This window comes from Ranitomeya imitator, chromosome 5 (assembly GCF_032444005.1).
Source record: "Ranitomeya imitator isolate aRanImi1 chromosome 5, aRanImi1.pri, whole genome shotgun sequence".
Classification (NCBI taxonomy): Eukaryota; Metazoa; Chordata; class Amphibia; order Anura; family Dendrobatidae; genus Ranitomeya; species Ranitomeya imitator.
The window spans coordinates 573,648,730-573,675,686 of NC_091286.1; the positions used below are offsets into that span (position 1 = coordinate 573,648,730).

At 41.9% G+C, this 26,957-nt stretch overlaps 1 protein-coding gene across 1 annotated transcript; it reads left to right on the top strand.

The window, feature by feature from the left end:
- The first annotated feature begins 3,468 nt into the window (after positions 1–3,468).
- On the top strand, positions 3,469–25,589 carry LOC138680886 (G-protein coupled receptor 55-like). The gene is made up of 2 exons (XM_069768104.1): positions 3,469–3,481; positions 22,535–25,589. Exon 2 carries the CDS (start codon positions 22,539–22,541, stop codon positions 23,475–23,477), a length of 939 nt encoding a protein of 312 aa, XP_069624205.1. The 5' UTR covers positions 3,469–3,481; positions 22,535–22,538; the 3' UTR covers positions 23,478–25,589.
- Positions 25,590–26,957: the final 1,368 nt, after the last annotated feature.

Here is a 26,957-nt window from a genome sequence, read left to right on the forward strand (position 1 = left end):
ACTCACAGTTCCCCTGAGGGTCCATAGCTCTGTAGGCTGCGGCAGCTCCACCCTTTAAGAGCCCCACCAGATGTCGGACTCGGTCCCTTTCCGGGACTTCCATTAATCGAAACTGATGCTCAAAGTCCTGGAAGAAGCCCTCAATGTCGCCTGCAGCCTCATTAAAGGGCTTGAAGTCTTTGCGGGACACTCTGGGGAGTTCCCTCATGGTGGGTGCTGGGGTTAGAGTCTGTCTGGAGCTTCTAGCTGCTTCCAAAGCGATCTGCCTCTCCAGCAATGCCATCTCCTGAGCTCTGTCCTCGGCTCTGTGAATGGCCTCCCTCTCCCTCTCCTCGGCTCTGTGAATGGCCTCCCTCTCCCTCTCCTCGGCTCTGTGAATGGCCTCCCTCTCCCTCTCTTGAGCTCGGTGAATGGCCTCTTTCTTATAGTCTATGGTGGCCTCTTCTCCCAGCAATGCCAACTCCTCCTCGTACCACATAACCCACTGACTTTTTTGGGCATTTACCTCCGGCTGCAGTCTTTCCTCCATTTGCTGTGAGGATCCTTCCTCAGCGTCATCTTGAAGGCGAACTCCTTCCAAAGCTTCAATAAGCTGCTCCTTGGAGAGTCCCTTAAAACGGACTCCTACTTCACGGACCTTTGATTGTAGGCTCCCCAAAGTCCAGTTCTTGTACTCTGCGGTGTTGGTTCCCGATGTTGATGGGCCTTTGTCCTCCATTCCTTCTGCTCTGGTCCCTCTGCTGCCAACCAGTTTGTGACGGGGTGTACGGCAGAGCAAGAAGGGACAACAGGCCGAGGGATGATTCAACAGATTTATTATCAAGAACGCTGGAACAACACATGCAGGTAGATCTACAGAGTCCACAATTAGTCCAACAGAACAGGTTCGGGGACACCTCCCGATAATCCTTGTGCCAGCTAACAAAGCAATAGTCCACATGAGTCCAAGGGATCCCAAAACAATCCCACGAGCGACGAGATATGTCCTCAGCTCAAGTCTCGCCCCATTTGCTTCCGCAGTCACAGATGGACATGGGGTCTTGCCTCAGCTAAGAATCCCCACTCCTTCTCCTTCAAGGATCAACTCACATCTCATCTCAAAATAAGAATGGATTGTCTGAGCTCCTGGGATCCGCCCATGAAGGGGGGTAGGGGTCACACCTTCTATTCAATGGTTGGGTCCACCAGAGGATTCTAGATTGGTGGGCTCCAAGTAGTCTATGTAGTATGTACATTTGACTAGCCACCTGCTGTGAGGAAGAATGGCTATTCCTCCACTAGTGATGTTGACAAAGCTTAATTACATTAGAGCTTAGGGCTGCAAGTATTGGGGAAAGGAGACATATTGTTACAGGTGAACTCCCATCACAAGAAAATACATAAATTACAGCTAATAGAAACCAGAGAACAGTTACATACATCAAATGGCATATTATTCAAATACAGGACGGGGCAAAAGTACATATCATGACACACTGGAATAGTGATGCTGCAAGAGGGGAATATTACTGTTCTTAGTTTAACTAGAGCCCTGAATTGATTAAGCTTGGGTCTTCCAATGGTAAACAACTCCTTTAGAAGAAAAAAAAAGGAGTACAGGTTGGTATTACTAATAATTGCAATTTAATTAATGGAGTAGTATATGGAGATGGTATCATTGCTTAAATCTTGAGTCAGTTATATTATAACCACATGTCGTGCTCAACAGAAAACAGGCAAATGTGGATAGGAGCAAAGAAGAACTGGGGCACTCACCCTGTGGCTTAAAAAATATTCCACTATTGTATACTGGATGGAGGATACACACAGGAAAAAGAGCTATGAACGTTTCTTGCTGCCAATGTGTCATCCAGGCTCTTGTAGCTCTTCATCCAGGTTCTCGTAGCTCTTCATCCAGGCTCTCATAGCTGTTCATCCAGGCTCTCATAACTGTTCATCCAGGCTCTCATAACTCTTCATCCAGGCTCTCATAACTCTTCATCCAGGCTCTCATAGCTCTTCATCCAGGCTCTCATAGCTCTTCATTAAGGCTCCCATAGCTCTTCATCCAGGCTCTCACAGCTCTTCATCCAGGCTCTCATAGCTCTTCATCCTGGCTCTCATAGCTCTTCATCCAGGCTCTCATAGCTCTTCATCCAGGCTCTCGTAGCTCTTCATCCAGGCTCTCATAGCTCTTCATCCAGGCTCTCGTAGCTCTTCATCCAGGCTCTCATAGCTCTTCATCCAGGCTCTCATAGCTCTTCATTCAGGCTCTCGTAGCTCTTCATCCAGGCTCTCGTAGCTCTTCATCCAGGCTCGCGTAGCTCTTCATCTAGGCTCTCGTAGCTCTTCATCCAGGCTCTCGTAGCTCTTCATCCAGGGTCTCATAGCTCTTCATTCAGGCTCTCATAGCTCTTCATCCAGGCTCTCGTAGCTCTTCATCCAGGCTCGCGTAGCTCTTCATCCAGGCTCTCGTAGCTCTTCATCCAGGCTCTCGTAGCTCTTCATCCAGGCTTGCGTAGCTCTTAATCCAGGCTCGCGTAGCTCTTCATCTAGGCTCTCGTAGCTCTTCATCCAGGCTCTCGTAGCTCTTCATCCAGGGTCTCATAGCTCTTCATTCAGGCTCTCATAGCTCTTCATCCAGGCTCTCATAGCTTTTCATTCAGGCTCTCGTAGCTCTTCATCCAGGCTCTCGTAGCTCTTCATCCAGGCTCGCGTAGCTCTTCATCTAGGCTCTCGTAGCTCTTCATCCAGGGTCTCATAGCTCTTCATTCAGGCTCTCATAGCTCTTCATCCAGGCTCTCGTAGCTCTTCATCCAGGCTCGCGTAGCTCTTCATCCAGGCTCTCGTAGCTCTTCATCCAGGCTCTCGTAGCTCTTCATCCAGGCTTGCGTAGCTCTTCATCCAGGCTCGCGTAGTGCTTCATCCAGGCTCTAGTAGCTCTTCATCCAGGTTCTCATATGTACTTTTTTCTATATAAATGGAATCCAGCTGCCCTACAGGTGAATAGTATGTTAGAGAATCTAAGATACAGGCCATGGTGGTCCTATGTTAGTTTTTAACTTGTTCAAAATGCTCTGCTCACATGCTTGGGGGGGGGGGAGGAGATGAGATAGATGAAGATACAGTACTGAAATATCTGTTATGTGTAAAAAAAAGTTAAAATAAGGTTTTTAAAAAAGTTGCATTTTCTGTAGGATTAAGGAAACCAAGAAAAATACAGCGCAATGTTTGCCTCTTATGAACCTGCGTCTTCGCTTGTGTGTGCTAGTAAGTGGTGATAAAACACATTACCACATCTATTTGCACTAATCAGCATATAACATCCTTCCCCAATTACAAACCTAGCTCTGTACTCATGCAATGGTGTGCCAGCCTGCTCATCCTCCACGGGAAGTGCTTATGAATGGTAAGATATGGGTTAGAATGTCTGAGGTTGATGGCGTGCATAGAGTTTAGTTCACTTATTACTACACAGGTTACAAGGAAGCTTCATCTGCCGGTAATTATGTTTAGCTTTTGTTTAATTTAAGATGAGATATTTGATTAATATTGATTAAATAGATATTATTACATTCAAAGAATATTATGATTAATTTAGGATGAAAAATACCAATAGCTGAGAAACAGACCTGAGATTGTTTCTTATTTATTTACATGTACATAAGTTTTCACTCAAACTTTTTTTTTGCCATTTTGCAAAAACACTTTTGCTAAGTGCTAAGTATTTTCAATGGGAAAATATGAAGTTCTTAACAAACACTTAGAAAATGTATTATCACTGGTGCTTAATATGCATTTGCCATTTGCAGGGCAAACGTCCTCCAAAGAGTCTTAGAATCAGCAGCAGAAAAGAGTTTTATTTTTGGGAGAGCTTTTAGTTTATTTTTATTTTTACTTTTTCATGTTTTTTTTTATATTTTGGCTTGTGGCTTTTTATGTGCATCCTCAACAGACAGTGATACGTTTTCAGTGTGAATTTAATGGGAAAGACCTATTGTGTAAATCAGGTTTATGTGTATAATGTATTTTATTAAAGATTTTTGGCAATGTACTTTTTTATATAATGATCTCTATTATTAAACATTATTAGAAATTTGGCAATTTTCACATTTGATACTGGGGTCACTTTATACTTACACTATCGTGAATTTCATGAAGAGTTTTTGGCAAGCTCATTATCATCAGAGAAAGGATTGCAACGGCAGGTAACACCTCTTTGTAAAAATGGTAGCACTGGATCCACCAATTGCAATGGTGATGTCACAGCTCCCCCTCCCTACACAGATGACCTTGCTCATTAGATGCTTCAATACCAAACATAGGTCAAAGTCTGTTCATTGTGGCTAATGAACATGTACATTTCTTGAAACAAAGGGAAGTTAGAGTCTAAAATAAGCCCAAGTGGCCACTGAGAAAATTGAAGGTTTTTAATTTTTATTTTAAATAAACATTATTTATTGGAAGAATACTTTTATGACACAAATAAAAACATTTAGTTTCAATGTTTTTATTGATAATGTCTTAGTAATAAATGGCTACAAATATTATATAAATAGGTAGCATTCAAGCATTTGTGTACCATTCATATCGTTTAAATTATATTACAATATGAATATGTATATATATATATATATATATACAGTTAGGGCCAGAAATATTTGGACAGTGACACAAGTTTTGTTATTTTAGCTGTTTACAAAAACATGTTCAGAAATAAAATTATATATGTAATATGGGCTGAAAGTGCACACTCCCAGCTGCAATATGATAGTTTCCACATCCAAATCGGAGAAAGGGTTTAGGAATCATAGCTCTGTAATGCATAGCGTCCTCTTTTTCAAGGGACCAAAAGTAATTGGACAATGGACTCTAAGGGCTGCAATTAACTCTGAAGGCGTCTCCCTCGTTAACCTGTAATCAATGAAGTAGTTAAAAGGTCAGGGGTGGATTCCAGGTGTGTGGTTTTGCATTTGGAAGCTGTTGCTGTGAGCAGACAACATGCGGTCAAAGGAACTCTCAATTGAGGTGAAGCAGAACATCCTGAGGCTGAAAAAAAAGAAAAAATCCATCAGAGAGATAGCAGACATGCTTGGAGTAGCAAAATCAACAGTTGGGTACATTCTGAGAAAAAAGGAATTCACTGGTGAGCTTGGGAACTCAAAAAGGCCTGGGCGTCCACGGATGACAACAGTGGTGGATGATCGCCGCATACTTAATTTGGTGAAGAAGAACCCGTTCACAACATCAACTGAAGTCCAGAACACTCTCAGTGAAGTAGGTGTATCTGTCTCTAAGTCAACAGTAAAGAGAAGACTCCATGACAGTAAATACAAAGGGTGCACATCTAGATGCAAACCATTCATCAATACCAAAAATAGACAGGCCAGAGTTAAATTTGCAGAAAAACACCTCAAGAAGCCAGCTCAGTTCTGGAAAAGTATTCTATGGACAGATGAGACAAAGATCAACCTGTACCAGAATGACGGGAAGAAAAAAGTTTGGAGAAGAAAGGGAATGGCACATGATCCAAGGCACACCACATCCTCTGTAAAACATGGTGGAGGCAACGTGATGGCATGGGCATGCATGGCTTTCAATGGCACTGGGTCACTTGTGTTTATTGATGACATAAGAGCAGACAAGAGTAGCCGGATGAATTCTGAAGTGTACCGGGATATACTTTCAGCCCAGATTCAGCCAAATGCTGCAAAGTTGATTGGACGGCGCTTCATAGTACAGATGGACAATGACCCCAAGCATACAGCCAAAGCTACCCAGGAGTTCATGAGTGCCAAAATGTGGAACATTCTGCAATGGCCAAGTCAATCTCCAGATCTAAACCCAATTGAGCATGCATTTCACTTGCTCAAATCCAGACTTAAGACGGAAAGACCCACAAACAAGCAAGACCTGAAGGCTGCGGCTGTAAAGGCCTGGCAAAGCATTAAGAAGGAGGAAACCCAGCGTTTGGTGATGTCCATGGGTTCCAGACTTAAGGCAGTGATTGCCTCCAAAGGATTTGCAACAAAATATTGAAAATAAAAATATTTTGTTTGGGTTATGTTTATTTGTCCAATTACTTTTGACCTCCTAAAATGTGGAGTGTTTGTAAAGAAATGTGTACAATTCCTACATTTTCTATCAGATATTTTTGTTCAACCCTTCAAATTAAACGTTACAATCTGCACTTGAATTCTGTTGTAGAGGATTCATTTCAAATCCAATGTGGTGGCATGCAGAGCCCAACTCGCGAAAATTGTGTCACTGTCCAAATATTTCTGGCCCTAACTGTATATATATATATATATATATATATATATATATATGCTCACTCACTGACTAGAGTTTTCCTGTCTGGCAGAGACTGGTCCTGATCATACCCAGTCTCTGCAGACCCTCCCCCTCCTGTCTCCTGATCCAGCCTCCTTGTGCAGCACACAAAGTCGGGCAGCAGGGGAATAAGGCCACATTCACACGTTGCGTCCTTTACTGCTGGTTCTCCCGCAGCGGATTTGATAAATCTGCAGGGCAAACCCGCTGCGGTTATCCCTGCAGATTTATCGCGGTTTGTCCTGCGGGTTCCGCTGCGGCATTTTACCCCTACTATTGATGCTGCATATGCAGCAATATGCAGCTTCAATAGTAATGTTAATTAAAATAATAAAATAATGATATACTCACCCTCTGACGTCCCGATCTCCTCGGCGCTGCAGGTGGCGGTCCGGTTCCAAAGATGCTATGTGACCAGGACCTTTGTGACGTCACGGTCATGTGACCGCGACGTCACCGAAGGTCCTGGTCGCATAGCAAACCTGAGACCGGACGGCCGCGTGCAGCGCTGAGACTTCAGAGGTGAGTATAACATTATTTTTTATTTTAATTTTTTTTTAATACAAATATGGTTCCCGGGGCCTGGAGGAGAGTCTCCTCTCCTCCACCCCGGGTATAACCCGCACATTATCCGCTTACTTCCCGCATGGTGGGCACAGCCCCATGCGGGAAGTAAGCGGATCAATGCATTTCTATGGGTGCAGAATCGCTGCGATTCTGCACAAAGAAGTGACATGGTCCTTCTTTTTTTCCGCAGCAATTCAGCGCGGTTTTTTTCGGGTTTTTCCGCATCATGTGCACTGCGGTTTTTGTTTTCCATAGGGTAACATTGTACTGTACCCTGCATGGAAAACAGCTGCGGACCCGCAGCGGCAAAATCGACGCGGTTCCGCAGTAAAAACCGCATAGTGTGAACATACCCTAACTCAGCAGATTGGAGGAACCAGGAAGAAAAATGTTTCCACATAGGTGATTATAATGTGCCTCCCTGCCCCATCCATCCCTCCCTCCCTCATCCATACATCCCTCCCTCATCCACATATCCCTCCCTCATCCATCCATCCCTCCCTCCCTAATCCATCCTTCCATCCATTCCTCCCTCATCCATTTATCCATCCCTTTCTCATCCATATATCCCTCCCTCATCCATCCATCCCTCCCTCCCTAATCCATCCATCCATTCCTCCCTCATCCATTTATCCATCCCTCCCTCATCCGTCCATCCATACACACATCGCTATAGACTGAGGTTCTGCAGCAGCTGAAGTGTATTATGTGTTATATATGTAGATATACACACACCTCTATAGACTCTTCGTAGTACTCATATGTCAGAGGTAATATGGAAACATGTGACACTCTATCACCATGGTGGATGTGATGTTGGGACATGTAATGCTCTATCACCACTGTGGATGTAATGTTTGGATGTGTGACACTCTATCAGTACTGTGGATGTGATGTGGAGACATGGGGATATGATGTGGATATATGTGAAGCTCTATCACCACTGTGGATGTGATGTTGGGACATGTGAAACTCTATCACTACACTGGATGTCATGTGGGGACTTGTGACACTCTTATCATCACTGTTTATATGATGTGGATACATGTGAAGCTCTATCACCACTGTGGATGTGATGTTGGGACATTTGAAGGCTCTTTCATCTCTGTGGATGTGGTGTGGAGTGATTCTGTTGCTTTCCACAGACACCAAACACTGCTCAGTTATTTCCAATACTGGAGTGATGACAGAGGTTAATGCATGTCTAAGGAAGAAGACCAGGATGTGGGTGCTGAAAGGGCACCAGGTCCGGATCTGCTGGGGCCACACCTCTTGTTGCAGGGGGAAGGAAACTGAAGACATAGGGGACCCATGGCCTGCAGAGAGGGGAAGTGGTGAGTGAGAGGAAGACAGAAGGTCTCTCACGGGAAGAGGCAGAGGGTTCCTGCTGCAGGGAAGAGAGAGCAGGGACCTGCTGCTCACTGCGGACGGAGTTAGACCACAGAACAGAGACCCAGGACGGGCGCAGTGGGCACTCCAGGGTATCAGTGGATGCACAGAGAGACTGGCGTCGAGTGAAGCATCGCGTTGCAGGCATCCAGGTACCAGCAGGTGTACAGAGAGACGAGCGCCAAGTGAGATAATGCGGTGTGGGCACCCAGCTATTGGCGGGTGCGCAGGGGAGCACACACTGATTAGTGACTTGCACAGAGCCTTATGTATTGGCTGTGCAGTGCAATGGACTAGGGGCTCAGCAGGCAAAACCGGTGACTGCCCGCTGCCACCAGAAGCAAGACCGTATGTTTGGCGGGGAAGCCTGAAGACACATTTCATCACCCATCAGACTGCAAGCGAGTAAAGGACAGCAGAGTCATGATGAGTTGAAACTATTACAAAAGACTGTTAAGTTAAATCACCATTACACTGTTTAACCTGTTTCCCCCTCCCTGTTATCTCCCTGTGAAGAGCTCATTACTGTTAATTAAGTAAACAATACTTAACCCCTGCTCCACGCCTCTGTGTCACTGCATCTGAATACCTGTGTTATACATGGGCAGATTACTGTTAGACGATGAGTGTGCAGAGTGTGGCGCTGGACATTGAGGCCTGGCAGTGACAGCTCTGGATGTGATGTTAGATAAAAAGCACAGGGAGCTGACGAGTATGTTAGAGCCACAGGTAAATAAAGTGATTGCAGGGAATGAAGTGAAATTGAGGAGGAACGAAAGGCTGAAACAAAAAACAATTTATAGGGGTGTTGTACATTGCCCGAAATTATAAAGGGAACTCTTAGACAACATAATGTAACTCCAAGTTAATCACACTTCAGTGTCTACAACACACAGAAATTGGTCAGGTAGTGCAGCTCATTCAGGATGGCACATCAATGCGAGCTGTGGCAAGAAAGGTAGCTATGTCTGTCAGCACAGTGTCCAGAGCATTGTGCAGATACCAGGAGACAGGCCAGTTCAAGAAGGAAATGTCGAAGGGGCCGTAGGAGGGCAACAAGCCAGCAGCAGGATGGCTACCCCCACCTTTGTGCTAGGAGGCAGAGGGGGAGCAGTGCCAGAGCCCTGCAAAATGACCTCAAGCAGTCCACTAACATCAATGTGTTTTCTTAATCAGTCAGAAACAGACTCCATGAGGATGGTATGAGGGTCCAATGTCCACAAGTGGGTGTTGTGTTTACAGCCCAACATAGTGCAGGATGATTGGCATTTGCCAGAGAGCACCAAGATTGACAGATTCGACGTTGGTGCCCTGTGCTCTTCACGGATGAAAGCAGGTTCACACACAGCACATGTGACAGACGTGACAGAGACGTGACAGAGTCTGGAGATGTCGTAGAGAACATTCTGCTGCTTGCAACATCCTCCAGTATGACCAGTTTGGCAGTGCATCAATAACGGTGTGGGGAGACATATAGTTGTAGGGCCGCACATCCTTCCATGTGCTCGCCAGAGGTACCCTGACTGGTGCCCTGTGCTCTTCACGGATGAAAGCAGGTTAACACACAGCGCATGTGACAGACGTGACAGAGTCTGGAGATGTCGTAGAGAACATTCTGCTGCTTGCAACATCCTCCAGTATGACCAGTTTGGCAGTGGATCAATAACGGTGTGGGGAGACATTTAGTTGTAGGGCCGCACATCCTTCCATGTGCTCGCCAGAGGTACCCTGACTGCCATTAGGTATCATGATGTGATCCTCAGACCCATTGTGAGACCATATGCAGCTACAGTGGGCCCTGGGTTCCTTCTGATGCATGACAGTGCTAGGCTTCATGTGGCTAAAATGTGAAAGCAGTTCCTGCATGATAAAGGCATTGATGCTTTGGACTGGCATGCCCGCTCCCCAGACCTGAATCCAATCAAGCAGATTAGGAACATCATGCCATGTTGCACCTCCGACTGTCCAGGAGTTGACTGATGCTTTAATCCAGGACTGATGCATTAATCCAGGATTTTTATCAAAACACTTTCTGGAGTCAGTTCTGGTGGCTTCAGTTTTTCAGAAAAGCATAATTTTGTGGACTCTGTTTTTGACCACTTAAAGTGATAAGAATGGATTATGCCATCTATTAAATGTATGAGTTGTGGTCACCATAGAGCAAAATTTTATTAATTTACATGTGGGGTTATTAACTCCTAGAGGTTTCTCCTATAAGAAGAGTACAAAGGGATCAAGATTCAATTGTTGGTTAAGAACAGACTCCAGACATTTCAACGTGAGTGGACAACTGGGCATGTCCACCAGATATGTAACATATCCCCCCTCCCTTTACATCCTTGAAAACAGTCTGGAGAAACCATATCATAAATTCTATAAATGTAAATAGATATGTAGTGGGATCATTGGAACCTATGTGTTCTCCATATGTTTAAGGAATGGGCCAAGAAGAGTGAGTTCTTTAAATGTTTGGTGGGCAATGGTCCTGCGGCTCACATTAAGCCCACTAGGGTATAAGGAGCTAAGAGGGTTGATGTTCACCTTGTTGCAAGGTTTGAAGTGCAAACTGTAGAAAGTTAAGCTATTTATGTCGCCCTATATTACCGCATAAAATGTAGAACTGATAAACCTTTCACCCTTTTATGAAGGTTCATAACATTTCTGCCAATCTAATCTATTTTATTATTACAAATAAATTTAATAATGGCAGTTTGAAAAGATAATATGTCTTTAAGAAGAACTTAAAGACATCAGACAATATATCAAATACGAAGCATGGAATATATAGTACCCATCCAGGTTAGAGATGATGTGGACCACTTCAGCAAGAATGCTTTTAATTGTTGTAATAAGCTAGTATAATTCCATTTATAGAGAAAAGAGAGAGATTTATAATGAGTTATGTTATGAAATGATACCTTAATAAGATGTATGAGCAATTACAATTTGAGGTGTGAATAAATAAAGTTTATGATTTTTCACCATTAATTTTGAGGCCTGAGATGTTGGATATAAGAGGCAGTCTTTTCTTTTTCCTCTATTGATAAGTATGAGTCTAGGCAAAGTTGTGGGCAATGTTAGGTAGGTAGTTGGTGAATTAAGGTACTGTCACACTAGACGATATCGCTAGCGATCCGTGACGTTGCAGCGTCCTCGCTAGCGATATCGTCCAGTGTGACAAGCAGCAGCGATCAGGCCCCTGCTGGGAGATCGCTGGTCGGGGAAGAAAGTCCAGAACTGTATTTGGTCGCTGGACTCCCCGTAGACATCGCTGAATCGGCGTGTGTGACACCGATTCAGCGATGTCTTTGCTGGTAACCAGGGTAAACATCGGGTAACTAAGCGCAGGGCCGCGCTTAGTAACCCGATGTTTACCCTGGTTACCATCCTAAAAGTAAAAAAACAAACACTACATACTTACCTACAGCCGTCTGTCCTCCAGCGCTGTGCTCTGCTCTCCTCCTGCTCTGGCTGTGAGCGTCGGTCAGCCGGAAAGCAGAGCGGTGACGTCACTGCTCTGCTTTCTGGCTGCCCGGCGCTCACAGCCAGACCAGAGAAGCAGAGCGCCGAGGACAGACAGCAGAAGGTAAGTATGTAGCGTTTGTTTTTTTACTTTTTAGGATGGTAATCAGGGTAAACATCGGGTTACTAAGCGCGGCCCTGCGCTTAGTTACCCGATGTTTTTCCCTGGTTACCGGGGACCTCGGGATCGTTGGTCGCTGGAGAGCTGTCTGTGTGACAGCTCTCCAGCGACCAAACAGCGACGCTGCAGCGATCCGGATCGTTGTCGGTATCGCTGCAGCGTCGCTATGTGTGGCGGTACCTTTATAGAGAAGGCTTAAAGTTTTTGATTCACTAAACAAAAATAATTTCAAGAAAGTTACAGCCACACTAAGCTATCAAATGTATTTTCTATATCAACAGAATGGAACAACAAGGACCTCATCTTGGATTGTGCTACATGGATAAGATTTAGATTTTTCCTACTATTGTCTGGCTTCTTTCGAGATGATATGAAACTGACTTGATTATATGGAGAAGTATTAGGTTAATTCTTGCAGCCATTATGGAAATGAGATCTATTTAGCAGCTAAATTGCCCTAGAATTTTTAAGCATTGTTGGATCTTTCTTTGGTGTTACTATTACAGTTATGAAAGTATCATTGCAGTCACTTGGTATCTTATTGCTATGAAGTAGTTAGTTACAATAGGAAACAAATATAATCAATGTAAGTTTTGGGAGAATCGTTTTATAGCAGGCTGCAGATAAACTATCTGGTCCAGGTGTTGTGACTGCTACCTCTTCATTAGTTACGGTGTCAATAATAACAGGTATGCTTTATTAGTAAATGATGGTAAAGTCACAGCATTTAAAAATTATGTCGTGTGGGCAGAATATGAGTCAATTTATATGTTTGATCTGGATTGCTTGTGATGTTCCTCTCTTTGCTTCTCAATTGAAGACAGAAAGGAAAAACAGTAAGAAAGTGCAGTAATTTCCACTAGTATAGCACAACTCACATTCGATTAGATATACGCAGCAATCAGTGAGAGGTAAAATAAAAAGATAACTTTTACTAAATTCAATTAAAATTAGCAAACGCTGCCTGAGAATAAGATTACTAAGAAACCAGAGCTCCAATCTGGATGATGGATCCAATGTAAGGAGATAAAGCATCTATCCTTTTTATTTAAATGACTGACGCAGTTAGTGTGGTGAGATAATAACCAACAAGAAAAAGTGTGAAATAATTCAAACCACATAATCCACATCTGTGATTGCATCTAGATACTAATAACGACCCTGTTTACTCAAAGTATGCCTTGTCCGTCCAATAAATATAAAGCTGAAAAAATACATCATTGGACAAACCGTGCAGGTTTGATCATAAAAGGGATTCCTTGGCAGCGTTCAATAAAGAACCTACTAGAATGGCCTATTTGCTGAATAAGACCAATTTTAGTGATCAAGACAAATAATTAGTTTTATTAGGTTACATTGACAGTGGTCAAATAATCCCAATATAATGAATGTTCTTTATAGAAGTATAAATTATATAACATGCAATAACATTAGATGTGGAGAAACATACACAAACTAACGTCATCACCCATTCAACGCTTAATCAATGATGGATGAGTGCTGGAATGTTCAAGGCTTCCCAAGGTCCAGATTAATGTAGGAATTAGTCCTATAGATATGATAATAGGATGATTTATTCTAAAGCCCCATTTGCTTCCACCCTGACAAAGCCAATCCACACCTAGCCCTAAGTAGGAGGCCCTATACTCTCCATACATCCATTCCAACACATTTCTTCCCTTGGGAGTCATCAGGGGACCAATCAAACTTAACGTAAATAATATAGTTTATTGTGCAAAAAAAAAAATTCAGCCACTTCGCGTCATGCATCCCATCACCAAGGATACAATCACAAATCTGATTTATGGGGTTTGATTTATCTTGTAAGATTTTCTTTTTTATTATTATGTGACCCCTTACTGTCATTTAAGTAAAAAGAATAGATGTTTGATCTCCTTATATTAGGTCCATCATCCTAATTGGAGATCTGGTGTTTCTTTGTATTATTCTCAGGCAACGTTTGCTAATTTCAAATGAAGATAGTGTTAATTTTTTCTCTTACTCTTAGTTTGTTTGCTAAGAGTGTTTGAGGATTTTTTTTATCAAGTCTATGTGAATACTTTTCTGCCCAATGATGACAGAAGTATTCTAGGAGTGATACCTTTATTGGCTAACCAGAAAATAATATGTTTGCAAGCTTTCAGAGCACAGTGGCTCCTTCTTCAGGCAAAATTACTAAGTCTATAATGAGTTATTCAAGGGCCCAGCTGGGATTGCAGCCTCAGTGACATGCGGTAATCTTGATGACATCACTGCTAGTCACTGATGCTGCGCTCGCAGCAGCTCATTCCCCAGTGGTTCTTAGCATGGACGGTCACATCTTGGCACCATCCAGGTTGAAAACTTTTTATCCCCTAGACATGAATTATGGCATGGGACAGAATGACAAACAGGTGAGGGATATGATTGTTGCTTTTTGACAGGAGACGATGGCTTCAGTGGAATGGGCATTTAGTGAGCACAACTGTGTTTGTTATTTTTAAATGAAAAAAAGAGTGTCATTTTTATTTCATATAAAAGATTTTAATCTTGTAGTGTATTTATTTACAATATATCTATAGGATTAGTAATGGATAAATGGATAGGCGTCTTATAGACGCCTCACCATTACTGAGCCATGGGCTTGATGTCACCGGACAATACACAGGTGACATCAACCCACAAATATGAACCCCACTTGCCAATGTCACAGGACAAGTGGCAAGAGCCAGGCAGAACACCAGAGTTGGCGCATCTAATAGCTGTGCCTTTTCTAGGAGGATGTAGGTTGCAATTTTTAGGCTGTAGGGGGCAATATTCTGGCCCCTTACCAGTCTGAGAATACCAACCCCCAGCTGTCTGTGTTAGCTTAGCTGGTTGTCAAAAATTGGGTGACCCCATGCTGTTTTTTTAAATTATTGAAATATTCTTGATAACCAACCTTGCTAACTCTGACAGCTGAGGGTTGCAACCCACAGCTGTCTGTTTTGCATGGCTGGTTATCAAAAATCATTACCACTTGTCAGTCAGCTGAGGTTTCAGTGCTGTCAAATGACAGTGTGAGCCAACAGCTGTGATCGGAAGTTTTTTGTTTTTCTATTATTATTATTTTGAGCGAAGGTGGCAGCTGATGAATACTCCCATCAGCAGCCGATTGCTATCTCTTTTATTAGCAACAGCAGGCATAGACTGATGGGAGAAATAGTCCCATCAGCCAACCCTAGTGACCAGATATAAACTTTTTACCTCCGATCACAGCTGTCTGACAGGCGGTAATCATTTTACCACTGATTAGCGGCAGTGTTTGCCTCGCTGTCATGCACATTACAGTGCAAGAAACATCTGGTATTTGGGCTGCTAAACCCGAAAAGCAACACGGACTTCCTCGTGCCTAAGCAGTAGGTGTTCGGCAAGGGCCCCGAACTTTACTGTTTGAGTTCGCCCATCTCTAGTCATTAACTTTTCCCGCCTCTTCCAGCTGGCCCTGACCATTATGACAGATTCTTTCAACCAGGACTCCTCTGCAAAGTTTACATCAAAGACACATTTGACTTCGCACATTTGCAGCACCATCCGTATCTATTCCCAACCTGCACAAACTCCTTAGCTACTGTGAATCCAATGTTGAGTCTGCTGTTGCCATGCTTGCTCTTACACTAGATCAGCTTTGCCACAAAAAACAATGTTCCTCTTAGCGTGCCTTACAAATTAAAATGCCTGTGCAAGTGCCCTAATAACCAGTGCAGAAAATGTGCCCCCGCTATGTACTGTGTAATATGCTGCTTCTGACCGTGCAGGAACATGGTAGGCATATACCACAATAACTGGCCACTTATTGCAGACATTGCAACTAAATCCAAATTCTGAATTTAAGCCTTCTTTCTGTTTGGAAATGAAAGTGTGATCTCTATGGGGTTTTTTAAGGGAAATCTTTCTAATTCAGAAACTTAAATGTAAGTGTTTATCTTCCAAAGTGTGGGCGTTGTTTAAAATAATGTTTTGAGCCTGCTTCATTGCACCAATAGTCTAATATTATAGATGTACATACCGTGGGGAAAAAAAGTATTTAGTCAGCCACCAATTGTTCTCCCATTTAAAAAGATTAGAGAGGCCTGTAATTGACATCATAGATACACCACAGCAGAAAACAAATCCAGAAAATCACCTTGTCTGATTTGGCAAGATTTATTTTGCAAATTATGGTGGAAATTAAGTATTTGGTCATTAGCAAAAGTTCATCTCAATATTTTGTTATATGTCCTTTGTTGGTAATGACGGTGGTCAAACGTTTTCTGTAAGTCTTCACAAGGTTGGCACACACTGTTGGTGGAATATTGGCCCATTCCTCCATGCAGATCTCCTCTAGAGCAGTGATGTGAACTACAACTCTCTATCAGTACATTATGCAATATCACATGCTCATTTGACAAATTTAAGCCAGTTAGTTGTGCAGTCAAGGGATGAAGCAGAAATTCTAAGCAAACATGATCACAAAAATAGCCATTGGCCATGATAACCAACCATTGCAGTGGGTTATGACAATGAAACAAAGGGGCCATCAATCATGTTGGTGGACCGGCCAAGCTGTATGCTGAAATTCTTGTGGGAGGACAGGCGTATTGTTAACATGAAGTAAAGTGATGACTATTATATAGTCATGCTTTTAGACCCTGGCCGTAAAAACAAAATGGGGGAATTGTTTCCAGATTCTGAAAGAGAGTCCAAATTGGCTTACTTCCAAAATATGTTCTGTTACTTACTCGGCGAAAGTTTCACTGACCAAAAGCCTGCCGCCCACACAACTGACCAGCAGACCTCTATGCGATTCACACACACACAGCATTCTCCTGCCTGTGCCAGAGTTAGGTATTACACCAGTAACCAAGGCAGCAGCAACACCTATAGTATATTTGACATGATGGACCGAATATTTTTTCTGCCATTATGACAACCTAGCTCACTTCAGCAAACACAGAAACACTGAACAGCTGGGTTCAGTCATATTAAGGCTGTGTCCTTTCTCAGACAGATATCATGAGCCAAGATCCCATAGAGTTCTATGTCGACATATTGGACCAGTGGCAAGTAGTTGCCCAGTTTGTTATGGGAGTACTGTCGCGTCGAGTGGCAAAGAGGGTATTCAATATGACCTGTGGACTTGTAACACGAAAGAGGACAAGGTTATCTGTGACAGGTGTGGAAAACCTAATATTTGTCAAAATGTATCTGTCAAGCAGGGATCAGTGCAGACTTTTATACAGCGACGGCTGATGATAATGACTAAATTGCTAGCAGCAGGAATCCAATATACAGAATAATTAAAAAGTAACTTTTAATAGATAATTTGAAAACTGCACCTAGAGACACAAAACATGTATATAAAGTGCAAATGTGAACCAGTGGCATAATAATACTAATTGTACGGTTTATTTCCCCTGAGGAGTCCTCCTTCACTGGTGTGTGAAACACATAGGGAGGGTTATATAGGGACATTACTAGCGGAATAGGCCACACTTAGGTTCTGTCCTTGTCAGAACAGGCGACATGCTCAGGGCACGACAGGAAAATTAGGGTGCCCTTGTATCCATGCCACCGCCTGAATATATGGACTCTTCAAAAGACTACAAGTGTTGAGACAGTACCATTATTATGCCACTGGTTCACATTTTGCACTTTATATATATGTTTTGTGTCTGTTTAGATGGCTATTTGTTTGTTTAGCTGTAGTATTAAAATGAGCTATTCTGAAACCCTTTGTGAGGCGCACACCCAGCTATATCCAGGACACCACGGATATTCGTTGCAAATTGTCAGCGCTGGGCCCACTTCCAGAGGACACTCTACTAGCCACCATGGATGTAGTCTCTCTATTCCAGCATTCCCCATGAGGATGAAATTGCAGCATGTAAATATTTCCTTCAAAAGAACAATGTAGCCACAGAACCAACACTGCAATTTATCAGGTTTGTGCTCCATCACAACTATTTTTCTTTTGGGAACAATTTATACCAACAGTGTATGGGCAGCGCCATGGGAAGCAAAATGTCCCCACAATATGCTAACTTATTTATGGCGAAACTAGAGGAAGAATTTTTCTCATCTTGTTCTGTTAAACCTTTTGCATACTTCCGCTACATTGATGATCTGCTAAAAATATGGACAGGCTCAAAAGATGATCTACTCACCTTCCACAATAACTTCAACAAGTACCACCCAACCATCAAGCTCTCCCTCAACGTTTCAAAGACCCAAATACATTTTCAGGACATGACCATATACATCAAGGAAAATGCCATACAGACATCCATTTACCACAAGCCCACCGGACATCCGGCTTATCTTAGATGGAACAGCTTTCATCCAAGACACACAAAAAAATCCATCATATACAGTCAAGCTCTGAGGTATATTCGGATCTGTTCAGACAGCAAACTACAGCTGCGATCACTGAGGAATACATTCCTACAACAAGGATACCATCCACTGATAATAGATGAGCAGATCCACGGGGCTACAAGGATCCCAAGAAACAGCCTCCTGGATTACAAACTGAGAGAGGATAACAACAGGTTACCTCTTGTGGTCACATACAACCCCCACATAAGCATCCTAAGGAAAATTGGTGCTGATCTCCAACCCATATTCCATAAAGATCACAAATTGAAAGACATATTCCCAGAACTACCACTTCTCTCCTATAAACAGCCCCCTAACTTAAGGTATCTCCCTGTCAGAAGTGTCCTCTCATCACCATTAGTGATTGGCACATTCCCCTGTAACAATAAAAAATGCAAAACTTGTACCCACATATTATCAACAGATATAGTCTGTGTACCAAACGCAAATCAGGACTATAAGGTCATGGGTTCCTTTTCTTGTACATCCTCCAACGTGGTGTACATGATACAATGTAAGAGGTGCCCTGGAAGTATTTATATTGGGGAAACTATGAAAAGACTACAAACTAGGATGAATCTACACAGACACACAATCAGGAATGAAATGGACACACCGGTGGGAAAACATTTCTCTGGACCTGGACACAGTATGACAGATTTAAAATTCTTAATAATAAAAGGTAATTTTAAGGACCACAGGGAAAGAAAAATTTGGGAATACAAACTAATGAATATGTTTAATTCGTTGACACTAGGACTCAATTTAACACTTGGATTTATGAGTCACTACATGGATACAATTCACACCTCCACCTGACATACTCCAGATAACTAAGAACATTATTCCCACTGCCTCTCCATTTGTAAGAAAATGCCTAATTTGATTACCTTGGCTTATCTATGGACTCATCACACTTCCCACCCCCTAGCAAATGTCCTACTGTAGTATTCTTTAAATGTTGTGCTGGTTTCCTATTAATCTATTTGAAATCTTGCCTGAAGAAGGAGCCACTGTGCTCTGAAAGCTTGCAAACATATTATTTTCTGGTTAGCCAATAAAGGCATCACTCCTAGAATACTTCTGTCATCATTGGGTAGAAAAGTATTCACATTGAAAATTAGTTATTAAAATATACTTTTAATTACATATCAGATCCCTGCTGCTAGTGATTTAACTTAAAGGGACTTTGTCACCTGAATTTGGAGGGAACAATTTTCAGCCATAGGGGTGGGGTTTTCGGGTGTTTGATTCACCCTTTCCTTACCCGCTGGCTGCATGCTGGCTGCAAAATTGGATTGAAGGTCATTCTCTGTCCTCTGTAGTACATGCCTGCACAAGGAGGACATTATTTAGCGCCACAGGAGTGGAAGCTGCCGGCTGCTGCGAGGGAACGTGTTGAAAGGTGTGTGTGTGTGTAGGTGTGTGTATTTATAGTGATGGAGAAGGCAATGATGGGTGTGTCAGGGCAATGATGGAGTGGGGTAACCATGTGTGGCCATTATACTGTATGCAGTATCATGTGGGGCCATTATACTGTACTCAGCATCATGTGGGGCCATTATACTGCACCCAGCATCATGTGGGCCCATTATACTGTATGGAGCACTGGTGGCCATTATACAGTATTGAGCATCATGTGGGGCCAATATACAGTAGGGAGCACTGTGTGGCCATTATACAGTATTGAGCATAATGTGTGACCATTATACAGTATGGAGCATCATGTGTGGCCATTATACAGTATGGAGCACTGTGTGGCCATAATACAGTATGGAGCATTGTGTGGCCATTATACAGTATTGAGCATCATGTGTGACCATTATACAGTATGGAGCATCATGTGTGGCCATTATACAGTACTAGATTGTGGCCCGATTCTAACGCATCGGGTATTCTAGAATATGCATGTCCCCGTAGTATATGGACAATGATGATTCCAGAATTCGCGGCAGACTGTGCCCGTAGCTGATTGGTCGAGGCAACCTTTATGACATCATCATCGCCATGGCAACCATTATGACATCTACGTCGATACTGTGCCCGTCGCTGAATCAGAAACGTGGGATTTATACGTCCTTTATGACATCATCGTCGCTGTGCCCGTCGCTGATTGGTCGAGGCCTGGCGGCCTCGACCAATCAGAGGCGTGGGATTTCTACGTCGATACTGTGCCCGTCGCTGATTGGTCGAGGCCTGGCGGCCTCGACCAATCAGAGACGTGGGATTTCCAGGACAGACAGAAAGACAGACAGAAAGACAGACAGACAGAAAGACAGACAGAAAGACAGACAGACGGAAAAACCCTTAGACAATTATATATATAGATTGCTATTTTAAAATGACGATTGGGAATAAGAGAATAGCGCCGTCCGACGGTGGCAATTCCCATGGGTTGCGGTTGTACATGACAGCTGACACCATGCAATATCGGAGTTGACCAGTGAAAAAAAAATAAAATAAAAGCAATAACTGAATTGCTGGGTTTTGTTCATTTTGTGTCTGAAAATTCTGAATAAAAAGCGATCCAAAAATATTGTGTACCCCAAAATGGTACCAAAACAATCTGCAACTTGTCCTGCAAAAAATAAACCTTCATAAAGCCGTGTTAACCCAAAAATAAAAAGGTACAGCTCTCAGAATGTAGCGACAAAAAAAATTCCCACTTTTTATAAAAAAGCATTTTTACAGTGTGATAGCAGCAAAACCTAAAAAAAAAACAATACAAATTTGGTATCACTATAATCGTACCAACTCGTAGAATAAATCAACCTCATCACTAATACAGCACAGTGAAAAGCGCAAAAAAAAAGAACTACTCTTGTACTGCTGTCTATTTGTTCATTCTATCTCCCAAAAATCATAATAAGGCTCAGCTCACATTTATCCTGCGCTCTCTGCTGAGCGCTTACATCGGGGTTTCCATGTAAATTCCACAATATTGCGATTCAGACAAAACCGTGGATGGAACCACTCACTTATGAGGCAGATGGAGTCACGTTGGACTGGTTTGTGTTCCAGTGTGTCCCATCATTTTACGCTTTTTTTTTGGATACAAGTGTGGGCAACCACAGATCTGTGCACGCCTAAAAAGAAGGATCAGAGACGTGGGATTTCTACGTCCTTTATGACATCATCATCGCTGTGCCCGTCGCTGATTGGTCGAGGCCTGGCGGCCTCGACCAATCAGAGACGCGGGATTTCTACGTCGATACTGTGCTCGTCGCTGATTGGTCGAGGCCTGGCGGCCTCGACCAATCAGAGACGCGGGATTTCCAGGACAGACAGACAGACAGACAGAAAGACAAACAGACAGACAGACAGAAAGACAGAAAGACGGAAAAACCCTTAGGCAAATATATATATAGATGGAGCATCATGTGTGGCCGTTATACAGTATGGAGCATCATGTGTGGCCATTATATAGTATGGAGTATCATGTGTGGCCATTATACAGTATGGAGCATCATGCAGGGCCATTATACAGTACTAGATTGTGGCCCGATTCTAACGCATCGGGTATTCTAGAATATGCATGTCCCTGTAGTATATGGACAATGATGATTCCAGAATTCGCGGCAGACTGTGCCAGTCGCTGATTGGTCGAGGCAACCTTTATGCCATCATCGTCGCCATGGCAACCATTATGACATCTACGTCGATACTGTGCCCGTCGCTGACTGGTCGAGGTGAATTCGCGGCAGACTGTGCCCGTCGCTGATTGGTCGAGGCAACCTTTATGACATCATCGTCGCCATGCTGTGCTCGTGTACAAAAAGAAAGGCAAGTATTTTATAAAAATAAGTAAGTGCAAGAAAAGCACAACTACTAAAAGGTAACATTTTGATAGATAATGGTCGGATGTAAGTATTTGGCTATGTGCACACGTTCAGGATTTCTTGCAGAAAATTCCTGAGAAAAACCTGAAATTTTCTGCAAGAAATCTGCATGCGTTTTTTGCGCATTTTTGACGCATTTTTGGCGCGTTTTTTATGCGTTTTTTTCCGGACATTTTATAGTGGGAAATCCACAAAAAAACCTGCAAAATTAATGAACATGCTGCATTTTTTACCGTGATGCGTTTTTTTCACAGAAAAGATGCGGAATTCATTCTAAATGATGGGATGCTTATTGTATGCTTTTTTTGCGGTTTTATAGCCTTAAAAAGAAGATCCAGAGGGTTTTTTTTATAAGATGGATTATTAAACCTCACATGTTGACTTTATGAAATTTCTGTTTTATTAACAGAGAAATGAACGAGTGCCTGAACAAATACTCACTTGTAAATGCAACATCAACAATGAACACCATCCAACTATTCATCTGCATTCCTACAATTATTATAGGATTCATCCTCAACGTATCCGCCCTATGGATTTTCTGCTCCTCCATGAAAAAGCATACGGAAGCCTCAATATATCTTCTGAATTTGGCTGTGTTAGATTTTTGTCTTGTTCTTTCTTTACCTTTCCGACTCTACTTCACGATATACAGGATCATTATAGATGGACGGTTATGCAGCTTGTTAGAGTCCCTCTATTTCACTAATATCTATGGGAGTATCTTCACAATCATGTTCATCAGTGTGGATAGATATATTGCCATCAAACATCCCTTCCTGTCCAAGGTGTTACGTTCACCCAAGAAAACTTCCTGCATATGCATTCTTGTCTGGATTTTTGTGTGGACAGTGGCTCTCTGCACTTTTGATTTTTCCAATAACTTTAGGAGTGGAAGCTGTTTCCATAATATGTCAGACAACGTCTGGAGTACCCAGATTATTGTACCTCTAGAGATATTTGGATTTCTGATCCCTATGACAGTCATGCTGTACTGTTCTATCCAGAGTATCAGGGCTCTGCTGGTTCCAGTGTCGTCCTCATCAGTACAGTGTGAGAGATCGAAGACTATTGTCATACGCATCATTATCTCTAATTTGGTCGTGTTCATGCTTTCTTTTTTTCTTAGCCATATTGGTATTTTTCTGCAGTTTTTGGTCAGAAAGCAAATCATTTCAAACTGCATGGCTAGAAAACACATCAGTCTCTTTGTGCAAGTGGCTCTCTGCATTGCTAACATTAACTGCTGTCTTGATGCCATCACCTACTATTTTATGGGAAAGGAATTTCAAAGCAAATTGGTTAAAAAGACATATTCAAGTATGACACAAGTTGAGAATGCGATAACCTGAGATTGTCATGATGTAAAGATTAGTATAATGCATTAGATAAATATATTAGATATACATTGTATACCTGTGTAAGCAATGCTTACATCTAACACTGATAATGTACACTATGAGACAGCTTATTCCTCTGTATTCTACTGGTAGCTAATAGTGATGAGCAAACGTCCTCGAATAAGGTGCTATCCGAGCATTCTCGAGGGCTAACCGAGTGTCTTCAGTACCTCCATGTCTAACAAACAGGCAATAGCGGCATCTGTTCCAGCTGTCTGACAGCCGTGAGACATGCAGCCACGGGGATTCAAACATATTTTTCGAGCATGCTAAAGACATTCAGTTAGCACACGAACATGCTCAGATAACACCTTATCCAAGCACGTTCGCTCAAGACTAATAATAAATAATTAGAGATGAGCGGATCAAACTAAATTTTGAATTTGCCTGTTTGCACAGATTTTATTTGATTAGCAGAGAATTTATTCTTCATGAATTGAATGTCTCCTATTTATAATTAAAATAAATGTAAGATGTAAAATTTGAAAAAAATACTTATTCTCACTTCACTGCTCACCTTTCCGGCTGCCTCCTACCCGCAATCCAGTTTTAAGTACCTACATCGCATCTTTGACGTGGTTCTCACTTTAGTTCACAGAGCATACATAGTGAGCCCCTGCTTAGTGTTAACACGGGGCCGGAGATGGGTTGGGACAGAGGTATGGAGGACCAGGCAGGGAGCAGCAAAGATGAAAGTGGCCGGCAAAAGGCTAAAAAAAAGAAAACATGCACTCTTCACCACTCATCTTTCTGACCATCACCACTGTTCCCTGTCACTGTCTGGTTCTCCACACCTGTCGCATCACATATCCTGCCTGATGTTCACTCTAGACCAAAACGTTAAGCCGCAAAGGAGCCATGGAGATCACTGGGCATGCACAGTTGACATTCAGGGCCTGTGGTTAGGAGTTGCAGTCTGGTGTTCACTGTAGGATGGGACTTCCATCCGTGAGTAGGCCATGGAGCATGTGCAGTGAACTCCAGGATTTCATTGCATAAGGAATCCCTGGCCTAGAGTGAACGCTGGGTCAGAGTTGCAATGGAGGACCAGGCAATGGACAGGGAACAGTGGGAGTGGCCAAAAAGATGAGTGGTGAGGTGAGTATGTTTTTTTTAAAAAAAACCTTTTGTCTGCCCTTTATTGTTCAGATGGCAGCCACAGCTCTAATAAATGCACTCCTCTCTATCAAAAATGAAAATATCTACAATTGATCTGTAAAATATATATTCATGGCAAAAAAAATGAAAACTTTAAGATATATTGCCAAAAAGAGACATGTACATATATCATTTTATATGTTATCTTGCAAGATTACTATTAAAGTTAAAACTTTTAACCAGTGATGCAATTTTGCCTCTCAGCCCATGCAGTTTATTCCCTCTATAAAGAAAGTCAGAATCACCTTGGGAGCCCTGGGGACCCCATTTCACCTGTGGGAAGCATCACCATCTTGGAACAACATCACCCCAGACGACCCCTTTAAGCAGCATTGGTCCCCTCTGACCGAGAACCACAGGTGGCGTCACAAACTTTATTACAAAACCTCTTAAATGACCTTTCCCTTTGATTGGGCACTCAGGGCCACGGACCGGGTCGCAGCCACCATGACATCCCCTTTAAGAGCTACCGGACCCGGTACCGAGTATCCCCACGGCCCTGGCGGGCGACTCAAATACATATATTGCTGTAAATCTGTATATTTTATGGTTATGAATAATAGTTCTTTTATAATTTTCATATTTATATTCTTTCCTTTCTGACATACTTTTCATTTAGAATTTCCAGTCATAATATACACATTTGCACTTGAATACACTGGTATTGTGGTTATCATGGTTCTTTCTTATTTTGCATGGGCATGCACATCTAATCATAGTCTTGCTTGTTCCCCCACTCGCAGTTTTTAATCACATCTTTTTGTGGTTTATGTTTTCAATGTATGGCCTATTATTCTATTTTTCCATTTATAGTAATATCATTTAATGGTTTTCGGATCAATTTTTGTCTAGAATGCTAATGCTAAATTCAGTTAAGTTGTTACAAGTTAACAACTTTCAGCATTTTACACTTTTTTATAATTTTATCGGTTTTATTCAAATGTTTGTTTGTAAAAATGATCTCAAAATGTTCCTTACAATAAAAATAAAATTAAGTATTTAGTGAGTTGCACAAGGTTAAAAATATTACTGTTTCTTTCTTTCAGAAGTTGCAAAACACGAACTAAATATGACCCAGTGTTATAAGAGACTTGATAGCAATCCACCACAATCTATTCAAGACCCAATTGGATGACATCTTAAGATCGGGGTTTGAAAGCAGCATTATCACAGCCAAAATGTGGAAAGGATTAACCCATTACTTGCCAAATTAGCAATTTTCATTTTTTTTTTTTTAATGACAGATTTTTAATGATTTTGGGTCCTAATGAATCAGAAACATAATTTGCAAAAATTTTTCAAGTATGGATTTTTCAGAAAAGGGCGTCCCAATATTCAATTAAAAATGACAATGACGTGATTTCCTATTTTGTAAACATTCATTTTACAAACACAACACAAAAAATTGGACCTAATTATAAAAATTATAAAATCTAGAAGCTAAAGATTAGGCATCCCAAAAAAAGGACATTGGTAGATAATGGGTTAAACAATGACTTCCCAATCAAATTTTGGTTTTGCTTTAAATTCTTGAACAGTGAAAGTAAAGGCATGGCCTCCCTTTCTTTGAGCTGGGCATTACATTTATATAGCTTCCCATGGCTGGGTGTCCATAATTGGGTCCCAGTCCTACTCGGCCCTTATTCACATTGAGGTCAGTTTTCACACATGTTAAGGTTTTAATACTAGAGGTTAGGACCATCCTGACTGGGTACACCTTGACGCCAGCGGGATGGCTTTTATGCTTTTTTATCAGAAACAGTATTTACTCAGTATCATATGTTGTTTATATGCACTATTGCTTTTTACAGCAAGGTATGGCCTTTTCTTAACAATCCTTTCAAGGATTGCATCCTTTGCAGGTGTTTTTTGTTAATTATTCTAATTTAAATTTACTGAGATATTGACTTTTGGGTTTTCATTGGCTGTAAGCCATAATCATCAACATTAACGGAAATAAACACTTGAAATTGATCACTCTGTTTAATATAATATATGAGTTTCACTTTTTCTATTGAAGAACTGAAAGAAATAACTTTTTGATGATACATTGATATTCTAATTTAGTGAGAAGCACTTGTATGCAGCATTGTTACTATCAGTGTCTATATCTGATCACACACAAGCAGAAAGTTTTTAGTTTTGTTGTACCTTTAGAAAGCAGTGTACAAAAAGAAAGGCAAGTATTTTATAAAAATAAGTAAGTGCAAGAAAAGCACAACTACTAAAAGGTAACATTTTGATAGATAATGGTCGGATGTAAGTATTTGGCTA